At 40.0% G+C, this 22,402-nt stretch overlaps 2 protein-coding genes across 4 annotated transcripts; both read right to left on the minus strand.

The window, feature by feature from the left end:
• Nucleotides 1–948: 948 nt before the first annotated feature.
• Nucleotides 949–10,033, minus strand: LOC139453152 (uncharacterized). The gene is made up of 5 exons (XM_071234781.1): nucleotides 9,931–10,033; nucleotides 8,446–8,590; nucleotides 6,011–6,132; nucleotides 3,299–3,383; nucleotides 949–1,199 (listed from the first exon to the last, which is right to left on the minus strand). Exons 1-5 carry the CDS (start codon nucleotides 9,974–9,976, stop codon nucleotides 1,076–1,078), a joined length of 522 nt encoding a protein of 173 aa, XP_071090882.1. The 5' UTR covers nucleotides 9,977–10,033; the 3' UTR covers nucleotides 949–1,075.
• Nucleotides 10,034–16,512: 6,479 nt separating this feature from the next.
• On the minus strand, nucleotides 16,513–19,292 carry LOC139453237 (uncharacterized). Of its 3 annotated transcripts, none has more exons than XM_071234862.1 (5): nucleotides 19,225–19,292; nucleotides 18,140–18,305; nucleotides 17,608–17,723; nucleotides 17,072–17,147; nucleotides 16,513–16,618 (listed from the first exon to the last, which is right to left on the minus strand). In XM_071234862.1, the coding sequence occupies exons 1-5, from the start codon at nucleotides 19,268–19,270 to the stop codon at nucleotides 16,513–16,515; spliced, it is 510 nt and encodes a 169-aa protein (XP_071090963.1). In that variant the 5' UTR covers nucleotides 19,271–19,292. The 3 variants fall into 3 exon arrangements, with proteins under 3 accessions (XP_071090963.1, XP_071090964.1, XP_071090962.1); XM_071234863.1 differs by having other exon boundaries at nucleotides 18,140–18,226; nucleotides 19,225–19,264; XM_071234861.1 differs by having other exon boundaries at nucleotides 18,140–18,325; nucleotides 19,225–19,263.
• Between the last annotated feature and the right edge of the window lie 3,110 nt (nucleotides 19,293–22,402).

Raw genomic sequence — 22,402 nt, forward strand, 5'->3', positions numbered from 1 at the left:
CGTCAGTGAATAGAACTTGTCCCCACTGCATGGCCGTCCAGCGTAGACGCTGTCTGCACCACTGTAGACGTGCTTGATGGTGGTTTCCTGTCAAAATGGGACGTCTGGCGGTTCTTCTGGCGACAATCCCTGCACATCTGAGGCGACGACGTACGGTTTGTGACGATATTCGTCGAAGGCCAGGGATGCTTCTTGCAGTCACTGTTGCTGGCTGGAATCGAGTTCGTAGGTGTGTTATTCGAATCCAGTTGTCTTGTCGATTATTGGTTACGCGTGGCCTGCCACTACGAGGATGGTCTCTGACTGCATTCGTCTGTTGCCAACCTTGCCATAAACACCAAATGGTGTTTCTGTGGACGTTAAATTGTCTTGCAACATCACGTTGACTCGATCCTGCATACCAATGGCTCGCATACCAATGGCTCGGACAGGCGTGGCATTTCGTAATGTTGAATAATTGCGTAATTTTGTTGTTTTTCTGAGTGGTTGTTGTCAGCACGATGCTATACAATGCATATGGAATCCTGTTAACGCACATATTTTTATACCCATTCTTAGATAGTGAAATGCATGGGGCTTGCATAAAATTTTTCTGTAGTAGTTGCGTTTTTCTGACTTGATTCCATACATGTACTACAATATTGAAAACCAAATTTTACTTGTTTGAAAAATACACCAAAATATTGGTGTCACAGGAACTTTTGTTGTTGAGTATATTCCGGAATTATTATCGATTAATCTGGTTTCTTTAACTTCGGACTTGAACTCAAAAGTGCAGTATTAGAGAGAACGTTACACTCTAATTCTACGGCGCTGGACACCATTCTATCAGTACCACTGATAACAAAAAGATTACGTGCTGGTGCTATGAAATGTGCATCAATCTCAAACGACGAACACAAACGACGAACAAAACATTTACATGAAAAAATGTTAATCATATGCCATTTATTTCTGTTTTCAGGTCAGGTCAAAGATGATCCGTAAGAAAACTCAATGACCTTTATAATCATTATGGAGGTAACTATCTAGTGCTTTAGTTTTGGTTGTACTAGGTAATGCATGGTGCTGTTTTTCACATGTCCTCGAAAGCCGATATGTATATTCCTGGCAGTTCACTGACCACTGACACGGCTGAAGGTGAACACACTCTAGCTGGAATAGTGCTCAGTCTCTCCTCTAGACAGTCTCCTGGGGTCCTAAAACAAAAGATAGCATATGTCCGATGCATGAACAAAGACATGACAGCCTATATCCCATACAAAAGCTTCAAGAACAAGGCGTTTCATTAACGCCTCGAGACCAAAGGGATTCAAGTCCAAGACGTTTTGCAGTTTTGGCGAAATCCAAAGACAAACCATTGGTCATAATCATGGGAAATTCTGTGATTTGAACCCAAACAGCTATATTCATAAATCCAAAGCTTTTTATACCCTTATTCTCAAACCTTATCTTACCCTCAATCACGACGATAGTATTAATCCACAGGAAGTCACATAAATACATTATAAATCCCGGGTACCTAAAATACTATTACCCCCCAAACTACTAAACTACCCCCGCCCCAAAACCCCGCAAGCCCCTCCCCTGCCTCACACTAATATATCATCACATAGCCACGCACTACTAAAATATCAAAACTCATAGCCAAACACAATTATAACAATCAACCCCACAACCTCACACTACTATCTAAAATACAATTATCCCCTACAGTATCACGCTAATATATTATTAACCCTCGTCGCCACACAACCTCATTATTAACCTCCATAGTTTCACATGAATATATTATAAACCCCCAGTCTTACACACTTTTATACTATAAACCCCTCTACACTCACACTAAAATATCATTAAACCCCACGACCAAACACAACTTTACTATTAGCCTCTGTAGTCTCACACGAATATATTATTAAACCCCATAGCCGCACACTACTATATCATTAACCCCTGTAGTCTTACACTAATACATTATTAAAACCCATAGCCGCACACTATTATATTATTAACCCCTGTAGTCTTACACTAATATAATATTAATCTCCATAGCCGCACACTATTATATTATTAACCCCTGTAGTCTTACACTAATACATTATTAAACCCCATAGCCGCACACTACTATATTATTAACCCCTGTTGTCTTACACTAATATATTATTCAACACCATAGCCGCACACTACTATATCATTAACCCCTGTAGTCTTACACTAATATATTATTAAACCCCATAGCCGCACATTACTATATTATTAACCCCTGTTGTCTCACAGTAATATATTATTAAACGCCATAGCCGCACATTACTATATTTTTAACCCGTGTAGTCTAACACTAATATATTATTAAACCCCATAGCCGCACACTACTATATTTTTAACCCGTGTAGTCTAACACTAATATATTATTAAACCCCATAACCGCACACTACTATATTATTAACCCCTGTAGTCTAACACTAATATATTATTAAACCCCATAACCGCACACTACTATATTTTTAACCCGTGTAGTCTAACACTAATATATCATTAAACCCCATAACCGCACACTACTATATTGTTAACCCCTGTAGTCTAACACTAATATATTATTAAACCCCATAACCGCACACTACTATATTATTAGCCCATGTAGTCTTACACTGCTATATAATTAACTCTTTAAGTCCCACATGAATATATTACTAACACCCATTGCTAAACACTACGATATTATTAACCCCTGGATTCTCACATTAATATATGATTAATCTCCATTGCTAAACACTACTATACTATTAACCCGTCTAGTCTTACACTAATATATTATTAACCCCGGCCCATAGCCGGATACTACTATATTATTAACCCCTGAAGTCTTACACTAATATATGATTAATGCTCCACATAACTACTGAGCCTAACACTAATTTTCATCCTTGTTTATGCTGAAAGAAGTGTGACATGTAAACATACCTTTTGGGTGGAATGTGTGAAGGATACACTTGGAAGGTGTCTACAAGCTATCATTAAAAAACCATAAACTCCTCATCCCAAAAGTTCTATACTTTTGCGCTTACATCTCAAATGTTCTATACTTTTAATCCACTCATCGACAACATATCTCTACTATTAACCACAGTACCTCCAAATTTCTTCAGCATTTCACCACCCACCCTCACACTTCTATACTCCGAACAATATTCCTTAACCCGTATCCTTAATATTAACACAATGTTCTATTCTCCTTCGTGCCCTCAAACATATATCTAATCCCCGTGCTACCTACACTTTGACTTCATATACTTACTGGAATCCATGGGGCCTGTCAGTACACTCAGTCCACGTTTGAAGAAATCGAGGGTCACTCCAGCATTCAGCATTACGTGTGATTACTGTAAATATAAAATGTCAACGACAAAGAACAACCAGTCTCGATTACCTGCCCAAACTGATTCCATAGGACGTAAAAGGTGAAACAGTGATGAAAATGATATAACTAGAACACTGAAAATCAGTGACGGCATCGGGTGTTCGCGAAATGGGTAAGCATGTCCTACTCTACCGGTAGAACACATCACTCATGCTATTTTGATAAAAAAGGAAAGAGTAGAAATGTAAGTAAATATAAATTGTCAATGAAAAAAAAAAGCCTAGATTTTCTGCCTTAACAGATACCACTTAAGGGTAAGCATGTCCTGCGCTACCGGTAGCACCTGTCATTCATACAAAAAAAGTAAGTATTTATAAAAATAAATGTCAAGGAGTTACAAAGACAACATTTGCAAAATGTATTACGCCGTTGTTAGTAAGACGGTAGCTACATGACTTGTGGACGCCAATGAGTGGTACCCATCACACCAGTGTGGGGGAACTTCAGCATGAGGATCGAAAGCTTCAGCCCTTGGCTTAAAAGCTTCCCCCTCCTTCAAGTATGAGGTATGTGCATGGGCTTGAAGGCAATAAATCACAAATATTTCTTTGATAGTGATCCATAAACACGTGCCCATGAAATAGTCGGAATCGTACAATCGACTCATATATTTCTCAGAATACGGAAGGTGTTTTGATGCTTCTATTTACTCAGTACCAGCCAGACCAACATATGGTCCATGACATCTTTTATTACAATTAGTCACGATATGGCTGAGATATTGCCGATGTGACTATAAATCTTCACTCACTCACTCACTCTTTTATTACCAAATACATTTGAATGCAGATATTCCACAGTCATGGCACAGTACCAAGAATCAGATGTCAAGAAGAAAGCTCTCATAAAATCATTGATGCGTGGTATATCATTCCATTGGCATTTCCTAAATAATAATAATAATAATAATAATAATAATAATAATAATAATAATAGGGACAAACTCCAGAATGCCCATATCAAGGAGAAACTTCGGGCAGAGAAAATGTAGACTTAAGAAAATCTGGAGTTCAGAGCTGAAAGCTCGCAATAAAGTCAAAGCCACAAATAAGTATGCTGTGCTCGTGCTTTCGTATTCTTTTGATGTTGTTGATTGGACGAAACAAGAAAGTCAGGGTATTGACGAAGAATCATGTCAGACAATAGATCCCACCACCCTAGCTCTTCCCTAAATCGCTTGTATTTACCAATCACTATGGGAGGACGTGGTTTGATTAACCGTGGGGCTCTTCATGATAGAAATGTTTTGTGCACTTTTGCATTCATTTATTTGTCTGATGATCCTCTTGTGAAGCATGTCAAGACTCATGATGAAAACAAGGCATTCCACAGTTTTCTAAAACGAGCCAAGGACGTCGTACATAATCTCCATGTCGGTGATGATTTTGTTGATGGTTCTGTACTGCTAGACGGTACAGAAATGAGTGTCAACCAAGCGAAGTGCCATATCAAGTCGTCCCAGAGTTTTTCAAGAAGAGGCATTCTGCACGACCACTGCATCGAGTTTATGTGCAGTGTGTTGAGAAGATCAGTAATCCTGCAGAGTCCTTCGCTTGGATGAAGTCGTCTGGCCTGAAAAGTGAAGCTGAAGGCTTTCTGTTTGCTGCTCAGGACCAATCACTTCCCACTTGTATCCGTCAGTGTGTGATTTTGCATCAAAATGTAAATATGAAATGTAGCACATGTAATGAATTTAATGAGACTGTTCAACACATTGTCCAACACATTGACAGTGGATACCCAGCTACCCAAACTAAGTATCTTAAACGACATGATGGTGTAGCTCGATCATTTTATTACCGTCTTCGCCATGCTTTTGGTTTTGACACAGAGGTCCACCGATGGTACGACCCGGAATATGTAGAGGGCGTCATGGAAAATGATCAATACAAAATTCTTCAGGGCTATTTACAGCCCTAGACGTATCCAGGCCAACAAACCTGATCTTGTCCTTTTTGATAAATCATTTATATCATTGAATTTTCTGTCCCCTTTGACACTAATGTGATTCACAAGATTGAGGAAAAACATGGCAAATATGCGGACCTCGCTTTCGAAATGTCACGCTTGCATCCCGAGTACCAAGTTGTCCGATTCCCCATTGTTATCGGTGCCTTAGGTTTGGTACCTCCCAATCTGTTGACTCACATTGGGAGAGTACCCGGGTTTGCTACCAGGAATACAGCCCTTCTGACAACCTGGGTAATGCAGAAGGCTGCAGTGTTGTGGAGTCTCCACATTCTCCGATATAATATTAATAATAATAATAATAATAAGAAGAAGAAGAACAAGAAGAAGAACAAGAAGAAGAAGAAGAAGAACAACAACAACAAAGCGACAAAACTCTTTCCATATTTTCAAAAGAAAACAGACTGTACGATTCCGACTATTTAATGAGCACGTGTTTATGAAGCACATAAAAACAACAATATACAATGCATATGTCCTCATCGTGTATACCCTAAACGAAATACCCTGGTAGAAGTAACGTATGTCAGTATGCATGTAATGAAATATGGTTGGCTAATAACGCATACGCCAGGGCGTCCAATTAGAATAAGATGCTTATAAAAACTATGTCCAGCTTACCGTCGGAATTTGCACACAGGAAGGACCGAAACCGACTGGTGGTTTCGAACGACAGAGGAAATGAACAGAAGGGCATCGGCATTGTTTCTTTACATCGCTGTCGAGCGGCGGTCGTCTCCGCTCTGAGGGAAACAACAGACACATGACAGGACACTACGAAATGACGTCATCAATTGTTTATTGGTTCATCATAACAACAATATATTTTATCTTTGTAAGATCGACCCAAACATGTATTTCTGCAGTTATATTTATATACTCTACAAAGAGAGTATAAAATATGATAAACACACATTTAGTTTTATATACCCACATTCAATGAAGAATTTAGTGTGATATACTAATCTTACATTAAATGAAGAATTTAGTGTAATATATCCACATCCAAGGAATTATTTTGTGTTTTATACCTACCTTCAGTGAAGAATTCAGTGTGATATACCCACATTCAAGTAAGTATTTAGTGTAATATACCCACCTTCAGTGAAGAATTCAGTGTGATTTACCCACATTCAAGTAAGTATTTAGTGTTTTATACCCACATTCAATGACGAATTCAGTGTGATATACCCACATTCAAGTAAGTATTTAGTGTTTTATGATAATTATACCCACATTCAGTGAAGAATTCAGTGTGATATACCCACATTCAAGTGAGTATTTAGTGTTTTATACCCACATTCAATGACGAATTCAGTGTGATATACCCACATTCAAGAAAGTATTTAGTGTTTTTTACCTACCTTCAGTGAAGAATTCAGTGAGATATACCCTCATCCAAGGAATTATTTAGTGTTTTATACCCACATTCAGTGACGAATTCAGTGTGATTTACCCACATTCAAGTGAGTATTTAGTGTTTTATGCCCACATTCAGTGAAGAATTCAGTGTGATATACCCACATTCAAGTGAGTATCTAGTGTTTTATACCCACATTCAATGACGAATTCAGTGTGATATACCCACATTCAAGTAAGTATTAAGTGTTTTATAATAATTATACCCACATTCAGTGAAGAATTCAGTGTGATATACCCACATTCAAGAAAGTATTTAGTGTTTTATACCCACATTCAATGACGAATTCAGTGTGATATACCCACATTCAAGTAAGTATTTAGTGTTTTATACCCACATTCAGTGAAGAATTCAGTGTGATATACCCACATTCAAGAAAGTATTTAGTGTTTTATACCCACATTCAATGACGAATTCAGTGTGATATACCCACATTCAAGAAAGTATTTAGTGTTTTATACCCACATTCAGTGACGAATTCAGTGTGATTTACCCACATTCAAGTGAGTATTTAGTGTTTTATGCCCACATTCAGTGAAGAATTCAGTGTGATATACCCACATTCAAGTGAGTATCTAGTGTTTTATACCCACATTCAATGACGAATTCAGTGTGATATACCCACATTCAAGTAAGTATTAAGTGTTTTATAATAATTATACCCACCTTCAGTGAAGAATTCAGTGTGATATACCCACATTCAAGAAAGTATTTAGTGTTTTATACCCACATTCAATGACGAATTCAGTGTGATATACCCACATTCAAGTAAGTATTTAGTGTTTTATACCCACATTCAGTGAAGAATTCAGTGTGATATACCCACATTCAAGAAAGTATTTAGTGTTTTATACCCACATTCAATGACGAATTCAGTGTGATATACCCACATTCAAGAAAGTATTTAGTGTTTTATACCCACATTCAATGACGAATTCAGTGTGATATACCCACATTCAAGTAAGTATTTAGTGTTTTATACCCACATTCAGTGAAGAATTCAATGTGATATACCCACATTCAAGTGAGTATTTAGTGTGATATACCCACATTCAAGTGAGTATTTAGTGTGATATACCCACATTCAAGTGAGTATTTAGTGTGATATACCCACATTCAAGTGAGTATTTAGTGTGATATACCCACATTCAAGTGAGTATTTAGTGTGATATACCCACATTCAAGTGAGTATTTAGTGTGATATACCCACATTCAAGTGAGTATTTAGTGTGATATACCCACATTCAAGTGAGTATTTAGTGTGATATACCCACATTCAAGTGAGTATTTAGTGTGATATACCCACATTCAAGTGAGTATTTAGTGTGATATACCCACATTCAAGTGAGTATTCAGTGTGATATACCCACATTCAAGGAATTATTTAGTGCTGGATACACATGCCCAGGGTAACGATTAGTGCTTTACACATACGCCAAGTGGAATTTTAGTGCTGTACACACACGAACAAGAAAGTATATAGGATACACGCGACCAAGGGAATATTTAGTCCGGCAAACACTACACCGATGGCGTTTGTAGAGTGGTGGATACAAGCGAGTATCTATTGCATGCATACATTTAAGCCCAATGAATACGCCAGCTGATTTATATGGAATACGTTTAAGGTACTTACGAGCAGTCGACAACGAGCGAGCCCTGTGTTGTAAGACTCGACGGCGAAAACATGATAGTCATCAGAGCCTCCTGGTACGAAACCTGGTAGCACTGTTGGAGCCAGGAGTTGCATTCATTCGGTAGCTGGAACTCAGCAGTGGAAACTGAAATGGGGTTGTTGACTTTCCAAACAAATTGTTGATCTTGCCTATTTCATAGGAGTGAGTGAGTGAGTTTGCTTTAACGCCGCTTTTAACAGTTTTCCAGTTATACCTCGGAGTGTCAACTTAATGTGGGAGGAAAGCCCGGAGTGATGCAGGTCTCAGACGTTTACCGGTTCGGTGAAACCCACGAGCACGGGTACGGTGCTGACAAACCTAGAAACATAATCGGGGCGAACCGGGAATCGAACTCACTATCATAGCGTTCTGGTGAGCCCAAGGGACGCAACTCTGCACAGCGAATTGCGGTGCCTTAGACGACAGGGCCACCCATGTCCTTGCATCAAGAAGGAAATTAGTTTCTTTTGCGGGTAGTTTATGGTGCAGAGAGTGTAGGTACTAAGTGTTTGTAAGTCCTCTTCCCTTCTATAGAGACAGCCAGTGGGAACCAACGCGTTGACTTAGATTCAGAGTGAGTGAGTGAGTGAGTTGGGTTTAACGCCGCTTTTAACAATATTCCAGTTATATCGCGGCGTGTCAGCTTAATATGGGAGGAAAGCCCGAAGTGATGGAGGTCTAAGACGTTTACCACTTCGGTGAAACCCACGAGCACGGGTATGGTGCTGACAAACCTAGAAAAATAATCGGGGCGAACCGGGATTCGAACCCACAATGATAGATTTCTGGCGTGCCTATGGGACGCAACTCTGCAGTGCGAATCGCTGCGCCTAAGACGACTGGACCACCCGTGCCCCCGGGTAGGTAGAAATGCCTGTCCGACTATCATTTATGATGCAAAAGTATGGTTAGATGTTTCCGTCAATCTTTGAATATAAGAATCGTTGTAGATTTCTGCAGAAAAAGCACATTTTCACGATGTATCTATGACTTTAGGTAAAACATACGTTCCTTGAGAGTTTCACATCTACTTATCCAAGGGCATAATATCAATGAGGCAAAACAGGAATAATGATCAAGAATAATATGTCATAAATTATCGTTAGGGTAATTTGTTTTTCGAAAAGTAATAATGTGTAACAGAAACCTATGTCATATGCATATGTTAAGAACATTGATCAAACGTGGGTACGTCGGTGTTTACGTACGTATTCAAGATTCATGACTACAATTCATCACCAAAAGACGTTTTTGATATATATGATATTATGTTATCAGTCCTTTCTGTTGAAATATACAATCTCACACACTCACTCACTCACTTAGTACGTACTCTGAAGCATATTCTTCCTCAAATATAGCACTCACTCATTCAATACTTACCCTGAAGTTATTTTTATGTATCCATTCACTATGTATTCACTTGCCACTCACTAGGTACTTACATGACACAAGGCAGCCAATGAGAACAAAGTTCCAAATTTCCATCATGTCTGTCAAGCCTTCTCTCAATTCCGTGCAGAATAACGACCACTGGTACACAAAAAGAGTAACCAGTTCACATCAACGTATCCCTTATAAACCTCTTTAAGTGAGCTTTACAGAGGTTAGGCGTCAGTAATGGAACAAGCTTGTTGCCCTTAACACTTGCATTCTTACGTCGCCTGTCATAATAATATATCAATTTGTAATAATTATAGCTAATGTGTAAGTTAAAAGTTTAATGTCAGTCCAGGTGGACATAATTGATTGCAGATTGAAGGTTAAAGTTTAAGGTTATACGCATCATCATATTATTATGAACAAACGATTGTGAGAACTGTCGGAATGTGCACGACAACGCCCGGCCTGAAGTCAAGGACATGCAGGACATGCGGAGTGCTGTGCTACTAATGTCCTATAGGTAGTGGTCAGAGAAGCTATGATATCAAATTAATGTTCATTGGTTTCACTTGAAACATTCTCTTCAAATGATAATGGTTTTCCCGTTTGAGGTAACTGCTGTGGGGCGTCAAGTCAACAAATGTTTGTTTTCAATGAAAATTGTGTGAGTGTCTGATGCTACAGGTAGCGCAGGACATGCTTACCCTTTTACCGAACATCTATTTCCTGAAGTCTGTATGACACGAGAATATTCAAAATCAGGGACGACGCCAGGTGATATGGTTCCTTTGATCTCTATTATTTCCAGTTCAGGTTTGTATATCAGTAGAAGGACATTTGCTATTTGACCATCATTGAACGATATCAGATCATTAATGTACCCGAAACTTCTTGGCCAAATACCAAGCCGAAATTCTTATTCTTATGCATCAGTAGATAATTCAGCAAAGAGGCGGGCACAGTTGGTGCCCATGTGCATGCCTACTTCTTGCTTAAAGGTCTTATCCCCTATATCACAGACATGTTATCAATGAGGAAGTCCAGCATTTCACAATTTATGTTAAAATTGTATGTTCATGTGGACATAACAGAACATGATGCATAAACAGAGTAACTGCTATTTAGTTTGAAAGCAATACAGCTGGGTATCAAGACCAAGATACCGAGACCAAGATTGCTAGCAATATTTCCATGAGGTGTATATAGTGTGAATGATATTGGATCCAGCACATGTACAGATAGGGGGGCACGGGTGGCCCAGTCGTCTAAGGCGCCGCGATTCGCTGTGCAGAGTCGCGTCCCTTGGGCTCGCCAGAAACCTATGATTGTGGGTTCGAATCCCGGTTCGCCCCGATTATGTTTCTAGGTTTGTCAGCACCATACCCGTGCTCGTGGGTTTCACCGAAGTGGTAAACGTCTGAGACCTGCATCACTTCGGGATTTCCTCCCACATTAAGCTGACACGCCGTGATATAACTGGAATACTGTTAAAAGCGGCGTTAAACCCAACTCACTCACTCACTCACATGTACAGATACTTCTGGAAAGCCAAATGGTAGCATTATATTCTCTGCGTCTATGGCACTGGCATCGTCCTGACAGGTACGACATAAACCAGTCTTTGGTCGATAGAGATTCCAAATCTCGTTTGTAATATGTTTAGAAAAACGCCATGGTCTATATGTCGAAGGCATCCAACGGAACCAATAACACAGGGATGCCAATTCTATCGGTACCGATGGCTTCTAGCTGGTCATCATGCACATGTAGAAATATATATTGTCAATACAAGAGAATAACCATCCTAGATTTACTGCCAAAACAGATTCCACTTGGCGTAAAGGGCAAATAGCTGTGAATTATATGAGTGAGTGAGTTGTGTTTAACGCCGCTTTTAACAGTATTCCAGTTATATCGCGACGTGTCAGCTTAATGTGGGAGGAAATCCCGAAGTGATGCAGGTTTCAGACGTTTATCACTTCGGTGAAACCCACGAGCACGAGTATGGTGCTGACTAATCTAGAAACATAATCGTGCTAACCGGGATTCGAACACACAATGATAGGTTTCTGGCGTGTCCAATGGACGCAACTCTGCAGTGCGAATCGCTAAGACGACTGGGCCACCCGTGCCCCCGTGAATTATATGAATGGACCACTAAAAATCAGTAGAGACACCAGGTGTTCGCGGAAAGGGTAAGCGTGTCCTTTCCCACCGGTAGTACCCGCCATTCATACAATTTACATAAAAAATAAGCATTTATCGCCTGATGCGGCACAGCAGTGCTCTATGAACCAGAAAATCCAGTGACACAAGAGCACCATTACTGATTTTGTTGTAACTAATAAAAACGGTATGTTAATTTTAAATGACGTCTGAAGTGATGTGTCTGTGGTATGACTCTCTGTACACAGATGCAGTACATCACTGTACTGACAGGAATCTAAACGTTCTTTCACTCAGTGGGAACCAACGCGTTGACTTAGATTCAGAGTGAGTGAGTGAGTGTGTTGGGTTTAACGCCGCTTTTAACAGTATTCCAGTTATATCGCGGCGTGTCAGCTTAATGTGGGAGGAAAGCCCGAAGTGATGGAGGTCTAAGACGTTTACCACTTCGGTGAAACCCACGAGCACGGTTATGGTGCTGACAAACCTAGAAACATAATCGGGGCGAAGCGGGATTCGAACCCACAATCATAGGTTTCTGGCGTGCCCAAGGGACGCAACTCTGCACAGCGAATTGCGGCGCCTTAGACGACTGGGCCACCCGTGCCCCCTCGTAGATTCAGAGGAAATGACACAAAAGATAATAACTTCTTTATTCTTAATAATGACGTACCAGGGCTGGTTCTTCAGGTGAATACTGATCTTAGGTTCCAGTGTATAATTCTTGAGGAGTTCTTTGTGAGGATTTGGTGTCTTGATAAGAGTCTCACAATAGCCTGTTTCCTCACTTCAGGAACGTTACCCTCCATAAGTGATATATATCTGAATTATGTGTATTGGTTAGATATCCTAATTTGGCATTGTTTATCATCTACTTTGTGTCATTGGTTATCAATTATACCTCCATATACATATACGATTGGGACTCGTTCGACTGTCTTGGACGGTCGTTGTGTCACTGTAAACCGATGGCGTGCATCGTTGTTCACGTTATCAACCACTAGTCTGTGCGAAAAAGGCGGGATATAGATGTAGTATTAAACATCATTCAACCACTAACTCTAATGCGTTGTGATGATGATGCCCTGTAATGTGAAATCAGTATTAATATTTCCAAAAGAATGGACAAAACCATTTTAAAATATTTCTCATTTCTCATAATTGTAGGTAGCAGGCATTTCATTTATTTTACAGAAATAGAACTAATCATTAAAGGCGTTTCATATTAACGTTTAATTTGGATAAAGAAAAAATACATATTGTGTAAGCAAAGTACAAGCCATATGTAAATATATTAAAAACAATAATGAAGTGTGACTTTGTTAGTATTCATGATTCAAGGGGCGGTCGGGTAGCCTTGTGGTTAAAGCGTTCGCTCGACACGCCGAAGACCCGGGTTCGATTCCCAACATGGGAACAATGTGTGAAGCCCATTTCTGGTGTCCCCCTCCGTAATATTGCTGGAATATTGCTAAAAGCGGCGTAAACCATACTCACTCACTCATTCATGATTCAAGATTTATAATTTAAAGCGACAATACCCTGTCAATAGCCACATGAAATCTCTGCTAAATGCAGAGTCGATTGAACGATTCCGACTGTATCATGTTTATGAATCCCTATGAAATAGTGGTGATACCAGGTTTCGAGACAGGGTGAGCGTAACTTGCGCCTCCGAACACATCCAAAAGCATGTCAATTGTTCACCTTAAGAAACACAGGAACAGGTGGTCCGAGTCAACATAGGGTATTGGATCGGACAACACTTGTGAGACTGATGCGTCAAATTTGGAAATGTCTTCCACATGTCCGCCACAAAACTGTTTGAAAGCTTTATTAAGGCCTTGAAACTTATAACCTGGTACCAACTGCTATCCCCAAAAACTGAACTGCAAAAGAAACTTTGCACCAGATTGAAGTGCCTGTAATTATCAAACTAAAAATAACAAAAGTTTGACAAAAAGGCCTGAGTAAACATATTTTGTTGACCTTAACATTTGCCTGCCCACGTCGACTGTAATTATTTAACAAATCATACAATAATACATATAATTCATAATTATACATAATTTATAAGTTTTAAAATGTCAGTCTACGTGGATGTGCTGGATCGCAGTTAATGTAGCTGGCCGTCATTAAAATGTAAATAGCCGCCTATGAGGGCAGTCAACATAAAACAACGAGCGGTCAATGCAGTACGTTCTTTCATAGTGTCTATTCATCATTTATCAGTTATGTGACTTTTTATCTCTATGGATCTTTATCAGTTAGGTGACCGTGTTGGTCTGGGAGTGAATCATTATCAATAAGGTGACTTTTGATGTGTGGTGATCGTTATCAATTAGGTGACTGTTGATCTGTGAGTCAATTATTATCAGTTATGTGACTTGTTATCTCCATGGATCTTTATCAGTTAGGTGACTATGTTGGTCTGTGAGTGAATCATTATCAATTAGGTGACTGTTGATCTGTATGGATCATTATCAGTTAGGTGACTGTGTTAATCTGTGATCCACCCATCTACATTGCTAAACATTATTGTTTCTAATACTCACATATACAAATGATCATTTATCAGTTAGACGACCCGTGAATATCCGGGGTAGAATAGGTCTTCAGTATCCCATGCTTGCCGTAAAAGGCGGCTATGCTTGTCGTAAAAGGCGACTAACAGGATCGGGTGGTCAGGCTCGCGGACTTGGTTGATGCATGTCATCTATTCCAATTGTATGGATCGATGCTCATGATATTCATCACTGGATTGTCTGGTCCAGACTCGATTATTTACAGACCGCCGTCATGTAGCTGGAATATTGCTGCGGCGTTAAAGTGCGGAGTTTATCAACAAACAAATCAAACAAACAAAAGTTTGGTGACTGCTGATCTGTGAGTGAATCATTATCAGTTAGGTGACTTTTGATGTGTGTGGATCATTATCAGTTAGGTGACTGTGTTGATCTGTGATCCATCCATCTACATTGCCAAGCATTATTGTTTCTAATACTCACATATACATATGATAATGAAGGTATATCGCCCATCTTTACGACATTTTCCTTTATACATGTGTGTCCATGTATGAGATGGAAGTCATATTGCCCTCCTTCACATGCCATTTGTCTTAATGTATACACGGGAACACAGGTGGCCCAGTGGTCTAAGGCGCCACGAATCGCTGTGCAGCCCTTGGCAACGCCAGAAACTTATGATTGTGGGTTCGAATGTGGGATCGTCAAAATCATGTTTCTAGGTTTGTCAGCACCATACCCGTGCTCGTGGTTTCACAAAAGCGGTAACCGTCTTAGATCTCCGCCACTTCGGCCTTTCTTCCTACATCTGACACGCCGTGATACAACTGGAATATTGTAACACAGTTCAAGTCACTCCCTCGCTTACTATATACACAGATGGTGCTCTTCTTCACATTACATTTGTCTTATTATATGCATGTAGATAGATTATGATCGCCTGGTCAAGGCAACCAATTTCGACAACCACACAATCGCCACAAGACCTCAGTTCATGGATGATACCGCCTGGCACCATCTTCAAGGGCAGGGCCTCGCCAAGAGTCCACACCTGAATCCGATGGAGCACATTTAGGACAGCCAGGAACATCAGGACATGCACTGGAGCCTCTTGTACTCTTGTACTCCTCGGGAGTGGCTGCAGTTGCTCCTTCAGCAGGTCCGACGTCTGACTGGAGGGATGAGATGCAGGGTGGGGCCTTCATCCTGGCACGTGGAGTTTTTACTGGCTACGGAACCTTTGAACTTCGGGTGTCATCTAGGGACTCAAAGTGACATTTCTATCCAAAAATATCACCTGTTATCGTCGTATGTACGTGGTTGTGCTTCAATAGCTTTCAATAGAGTGTGAAATCGGCTCCTCCGGAAGCGCTCCTTAAATCTCCAACATCATCATCAACAATAACGTGATTAAAACTTGTCAGAGGGTTGTTCTTGCTGAGCATATTCGTTTATTCGAGCTAATTGTTTCAGTAATTTCATCCCAGCACTTGTTTTATTAGTCATTAAACATGTCTGGGAGTCCTTAGCTTTTCCCAAATGTATACATTTATGTAAAGGAAGATATAGTTCCCATTAAAACGGTATTCCATTTGCCTCATAACTCATAACAGTGTTAAGGAGCATTCACACGATACAACTAGTTGTATACAATTTGTTGCATTTAACACATTGGATCGATTGAACACGCCAGTCGGACCAACTTTTGACGTATGCAACTTGTTGGACGTGATTTGTATGAAATGGGACATGATCTTTTTTCATGCGACAAGTTGTACGCATCAAAACTGATATTTGAAAACACAAATGGCGGCTATATTATAAAGGGATGTGTGGTCATATACGTCAACATGATAACAAGGATAAAACTGAATTTTAAATGTGTGTATCATTTAAGCATAGACAAGACGATGACATTTGTGCAAACAAATTTAATAATTTTATGTACATCTAATCAGCTAGTTCTAAAATCATCCGTCCTATGATGGCGCCTGTAGTATTAGTGCATCCGGTGAGGTTGCCCACCCGTCTTTCAGCACACTCGGCAAAGACATTCCTGAAGGCAGAATATACATACATACGTATTCAGAAAAAATACCATGCCTACCTGGTCGCTAAAAGAAGCCATCTGTGTTAATGTTTCCGTTCGATTTGTGTTTGAAAGTCTTATAACCATGTTACAAGCCATACATGTAGGTTTAAACGTGTCATGTAATTGTATTGGCCTGCATCACTTCGGGCTTTCCTCCCACATTAAGCTGACACGCCGCGATATAACTGGAATACTGTTAAAAGCGGCGTTAAACCCAACTCACTAACTCACTAATTGTATTGGTGGACTGGCAAGCTTGGTCAGTAAGAGTAGCCATCTTGTCTTTTCTTTGAACTGAGTGGATGAAGGTCGATAATCTTTAGGCATCCATATGTACACTTTTACATTTCCCCTACCCGTGTCTTAAGTTATTATAAGACATTGTCGATGTAGGTATACATCGTACAGTTTTCCTACCTGTCACTATTGCGACATGACATAGCAGCCGTCAGCATGTCTCTACCAATCCAACATGACGCGTCTTTCTCGATGTCTGTTAAAGAAATATTTAAACTAAACATACTATCTGATGTTTTATTATGATAATGTGGCGTAAAATCACATTGACATAATAAATCGTAGTAATCTTGGGTAGTGTTTTCCTTGTCTCAAGAATGTTTTTACAGGTTTCCTATACTGAATTTAACTGATCGGCATAATAATATCTATTAATATACTTTCATTTGTTAAGCATCGTAATTCAGACTTGAAAACCACTGTCCCCTACTTCATTCCTTTGTTCTGAATGCATTACAACTCAATGGAAGCAATGTCTCAAATATGTGTGCCGTTGTTCTGCACATAGTATTAAATACAGTCAGGCATTTATGATATCTAAAGATGGATCTTGTGAATAACTTGTAATTATTTGTCTATCCAGTGTTTCTTATTGCCACTGAATGTGAATAACAATTCAGATGAAATTTATCATATAAAGTTAAAAATGCGTGTACCTGTTTTGTGGCTACAGAAGATGTTCATGGCGGCGGGCAGTTTTAATTGTAGGTATGATGAATCACGTAAAGATGGAGAGCGTTGACACTCATCTACTTTTGCCAAGGACTGTGGGCTGAAAAGAGGACGGTATTTAGCATAAGTGTATTGGCTAACTGTTCAGATGTTAAGTTACTTTCTTAATGTGAGATAATCAAATTAATAAAAAGCTGTTGGTAGATTTAACTTTTAAAATGAGTTTTCAATAATCATATGAAGTCTCTTCTGAATGCCAACGTACAATTCCCACTATGTCTAAATCACCATCAAATAGTGAAGATACCATATGTTCGCTCAAACGTGAGCGTATTCTTCCCCACCGGTGTCATCAGTCACAAACACACGCACAAACAAGTCAATTGTTCACCTTAAGTTACTTTCTGAAGGTGAGATAATCAAATTAATAAAACGCTGTTGGTAGATTTAGCATTAAAATAGATTTCAATAATCATGAGACATTAATGTTTTTAATTTACGAATTATAATTCTTACCTGCAGTCTAGGCTCAGGTGGCCATCTTCGATAAGATCCTCGAACGCTGGTGTTCCGAGGATGTGCATGACAGGCTCGAATACATAACTGCATGCAGCGGAAAGTAACAGATTTGATACTGGTTCACTTTCTCTCCTTCTAAGCCACTCAAGACCGGATACCATGTCTTCAAAGAGTTCAGGACAACTTGTCAAGGAGGAGAGCACATGAAGTCATCTTCCCGAGGCAAGGGAGTTAACTGACTATAAAAGTCCAGTTTCCACCCTTGCCGAACTAGGCTGGTATTATGGAGTTACATTTTGGCTGGACTAACGAGTCTATGCATAGTCCAATCAAAATCGCGCGCCGAAATCGAAATCCGGTTCATAAACCGTCGTGCAGATTTTGGTCGATTGCAGGATTTGCAAAGCATGTGCACCGCCAACTCGTTGTCAGCAGATATTTTCGAAATCTTTTCATGTTTTTAATCAAGGTGCTCACGTGATTTGATGCATTTCGCGATGTAATATAGATCTTGATTATCGACCAGATCGTCCTGACTGGGCGCCACCATTTTGTGTGAAGCAAAAGCAAGTTATACGAGAGGTTGAATCTGATTGGTCCATAGGAGAGGCTCAGAAGGAACATAGCTGGTAATAGCCACTGATGGCGCTACGATCGACGATCGAGCCCAGTAATTCCAGCCTAGTTCGGCAAGGGTGGAAACTGGACTTTTAAAGTCAGTTAACTCTCTTACCTCGGGAAGGTGACATGAAGTATACTTAGAACACAAAATTTGAAGTGCTGGACGTTTGGAAATAGGACATATAGGAAGAAGTGGACATCACAAAGAGCACCAATTGCGCTTAATCAGAGTAAGATTGAACACAGTTTTACACCTATTCATCACATGTTACAGCTTCGTGTCCGTTATTCAGTTAGGGCCTGATGATACCGTTACGAGTTGAAAGCGCTAGCCAATTAAAACTATGTTCACTCTTTCTCCGCTTATTTAATTTTAACTATATTGTGCCTGAGAGTTAGAACTGTGCTGTGCTTTTTATTCGTATTTTACATGGAGATAAACAACAACCTTTTTTACCTACCAGATGAGAGGAGAGCCAAAACCGCAACGCATATCACAAACTTCATCCTGACTCCAGTCGATGTGCTAGATGTCACAGAATATCCCAATGTCCTAATAGAGCAAATGAAATGTCAAATTATATGCAATCATTCCGACATCCGGCGTTCAGAATGTCACCTGGAATGAGCCGTGGACCCGAGGTTAGAACCAGTTCTAAGCGGCGACGAAAATGGGTACTAAGTTTGATCAGATAATGCTCAGTGATTTGTTTCATTGTGTGTTGTCGCGCACCGATGACGTGGTTCGCGCATGCCTTCTGTGACTGGTTTGCCTGGTTAAGACTCATTCATTCACAGGCCACTCAGATAAAGCTGTGACATTGCTGACTGTGTTAAACAATACTCATGAACTAACGAAAGAGAAAGATACATGTTTAAAAAGCCTTAGAAAACATGGTATTTAATTTTAAAGCTCTAATAACAGCCCCATGTCATTTTCAAAGGATACTCCACTGAAATTTACATTAAGTGTATAAAACACAATAACAATAAATCAAGATGAAGAAAATTTGCACATTTGTATGTATACAAGAATAAGATCTATTAAATGGGCAAAAATCATATTTTCCGATTCCCTGGAGGCTGCCATTTTGAACAGACAGATGGTAACATCAACACACAAATGTGAATTTCGAACATCAATGTCCCGTGTGACGTGTTCACGTAAGGGGTACCTCCCGTGCGCTTGAAACGTATCTTACTGTGCGTCACTTTTAGAATAGTTATATTTTCGATAAGGCATTTCTGATTACGTTTCCAAGAAGGTGATGATTTTAGGCTGGTAACACACAGTGCAAAACTGAAATATCTCAAGGTGTTCCATTTGACATGTTTCATTCGACTCTTTCTGATTGATCAGATCAGTCACATTTAGTGTAATTCACATACGTTTGATGGCTGACCCAGGAGGTGAGGTAAAATGTGGTTCAACGTCTCGTCCAATATTATTGCTATGACATAGCGACGTGCATGCACGTGTGTGTCTGGCTGCTTGTACTAGTCCGGACTGATGCCGATGTATAGTGTATAGTGCTAGCTCACTGAGAAACCATGCTGCAGTTTAACATGAATACCCCACTCAGACACAGTATACTGTATCCGAGCCGACCAGTATTTGTTTAAGCCCCTTAATACCGAGCGCCAGACAGTGTAACAACAAGTTCCATCTTTTAGCGTATTTTGGTATGACGCACCCGGGGATCGAACCCCGGGGATCGAACCCCGGGGATCGAGCCTCCGGGCGGACGCTCTAACACTAGACCACCGAGGCGGTCGACTATTGGTACCTAGGCCGCCGTTAATGTAACTGGAATAATGATGATTGGCGTTAAACAGCCTTCATCCACCCATTGATGTTTTCCCTTGTCAGCGTCAATCACTGTTCAGGTCGTCGGTAGACGCAGGAGCTGTAACGAGTCAGGACAGAAAGCCATGCCAACAGCTTCCACGCTTTATTGGAAAAAGACACATTAGTCGTGTTAACATTGCCATTAACCTAAACGCGGGATGTCGTCCCAGACATTAACGAAATAGCCCCGTTAGAATGACAGGTTATTTATAATCAATACGGACCAGTTCATACACATGTGTATTGAAATACACCCCCCTCTAGATCTCTCTGTGTTTCTCTTTGCTTGTTGTTTAACGCCGCACCAAGCAATATTCTAGCTGAAAGACGGCGGTCTGTAAATAATCGAGTTTAGACCAGACAATCCAGTGACTGAAATCATGAGCATCGATCCTCGCAATTGGGATCGATGACATGCATCAAACAAGTCAGCGAGCCTGACCACCCAATCCCGTTAGTCGCCTTTTACGGCAAGCATAGTCGCCTTTTACGGTAAGCATGAGTTGCTGAAGACATATTCCAACCCGGATATTCGCATACCAGTAGTTTCTCCAGAGGGTGAAATAAAATATAGTTTGTATTCACTCTTCAATCTGGAAGAGCTACACTGCAGACATAAATCTTTTTTTATTTGTTTCAACAAAATCAGTAATGGTACTCCAGTATTACTGGATTTTCTGGTTCATCGATCACTTGATTGTCTGGTTTGTTTACATGGCAGGGATACTGATGGGCTACGTCAGGCAACAAAATCCTTAACTTTTATGCAAAATGTAGGAATACGGGTGCTACCGATAGAGCAGGGCATGCTTTCCCCTTTTCAGTGGTCCATTTATATAATTTCTACAGCTATTTGCCCTTTACGCCAAGTGGAATCTGTTTCGGCAGGCTTGTTTTTCTTTTGCATTGACAATTTGTATTATGTCATGTTGAAGGTGCAAGGTTATTTTTAGAGTGTGCGAGGGTTGATTAATAAGTTCTAAGCCTCAAGAAAGGTCCTTGTAACGATTTCTGACTATGGATGAAACAATTTGCTCAAAACTGAGGTTTTGTGGATGTACATCTGAAACATCACGGAATGTCCACAAGAAAAGATTCCACTATTACACAATTATGGCTGTTTGAGGCTTAGAACTGATCAATCAACCCTCGTAATATCCACGTGACGGTAGTGTGTTATCTCATACAGCACAGGAAAGTTGTGTGTTAGTTACAGAAAACAATAATTCTTTGGTTTATTTAGTTACTTATTTAATATAAATAAATTATATTGAATTATTAAATCAAATTATTTAATATAAATAATTTCATAGACAAAAGTTTGATGTAAATTCTGAGACCGAGTGAGTGAGTGGGTGGGTGAGATTTTACGACGCTTTTAGCAATATTCCAGCAATATCACGGCGGGGGACACCAGAAATTGGCTTCACACATTGTACCCATGTCAGGAATCGAACACGGGTCTCCGGCGTGACGAGCGAAAGCTTTAACCACAAGCCTACCCGACTGCCCCTCTGGTCTGGGAAAGCGAAAGGTCTGGGGTGCAATCACCAGCCGCGTCATACCGAAAGACGTTTTAAGATCGTATTTGCTGTTATCCTTCATGGCGCTTGGCATTAAGGATTTGAAACAGTATACAGTGTCTGAGTGGGGTATTCATTTTAAACTGCGGCATGGTATCTCAGTGAGCTAGCACTACACACACACAGACGCACACACACACACACACACACACACACACACACACACACACACACATTGAGTGAGATATTGCACGCATTAAATGAAAA

The sequence above is a fragment of the Haliotis cracherodii genome, unplaced genomic scaffold, assembly GCF_022045235.1.
Source record: "Haliotis cracherodii isolate W230 unplaced genomic scaffold, xgHalCrac1.p SCAF_9, whole genome shotgun sequence".
NCBI classification, from domain to species: Eukaryota; Metazoa; Mollusca; class Gastropoda; order Lepetellida; family Haliotidae; genus Haliotis; species Haliotis cracherodii.

Bases quoted from the DNA above. Each gene is read 5' to 3' on its own strand.
- LOC139453152 (XM_071234781.1), bottom strand. From the start codon at position 9,976: ATGATGGAAATTTGGAACTTTGTTCTCATTGGCTGCCTTGTGTCAT. The intron at 6,133-8,445 runs GTAAGTACCTTA...TGTTTCCCTCAG, and splicing joins TCGCTCGTTGTCGACTGCTC to AGCGGAGACGACCGCCGCTC. The intron at 1,200-3,298 runs GTAAGTATATGA...CTTTTGTTTTAG, and splicing joins GACAGGCCCCATGGATTCCA to GACCCCAGGAGACTGTCTAG.
- LOC139453237 (XM_071234861.1), bottom strand. From the start codon at position 19,256: ATGCGTTGCGGTTTTGGCTCTCCTCTCATCTG. The intron at 17,724-18,139 runs GTAAGAATTATA...TCCTCTTTTCAG, and splicing joins CACCTGAGCCTAGACTGCAG to CCCACAGTCCTTGGCAAAAG. The intron at 17,148-17,607 runs GTACACGCATTT...TTTCTTTAACAG, and splicing joins CTTCTGTAGCCACAAAACAG to ACATCGAGAAAGACGCGTCA.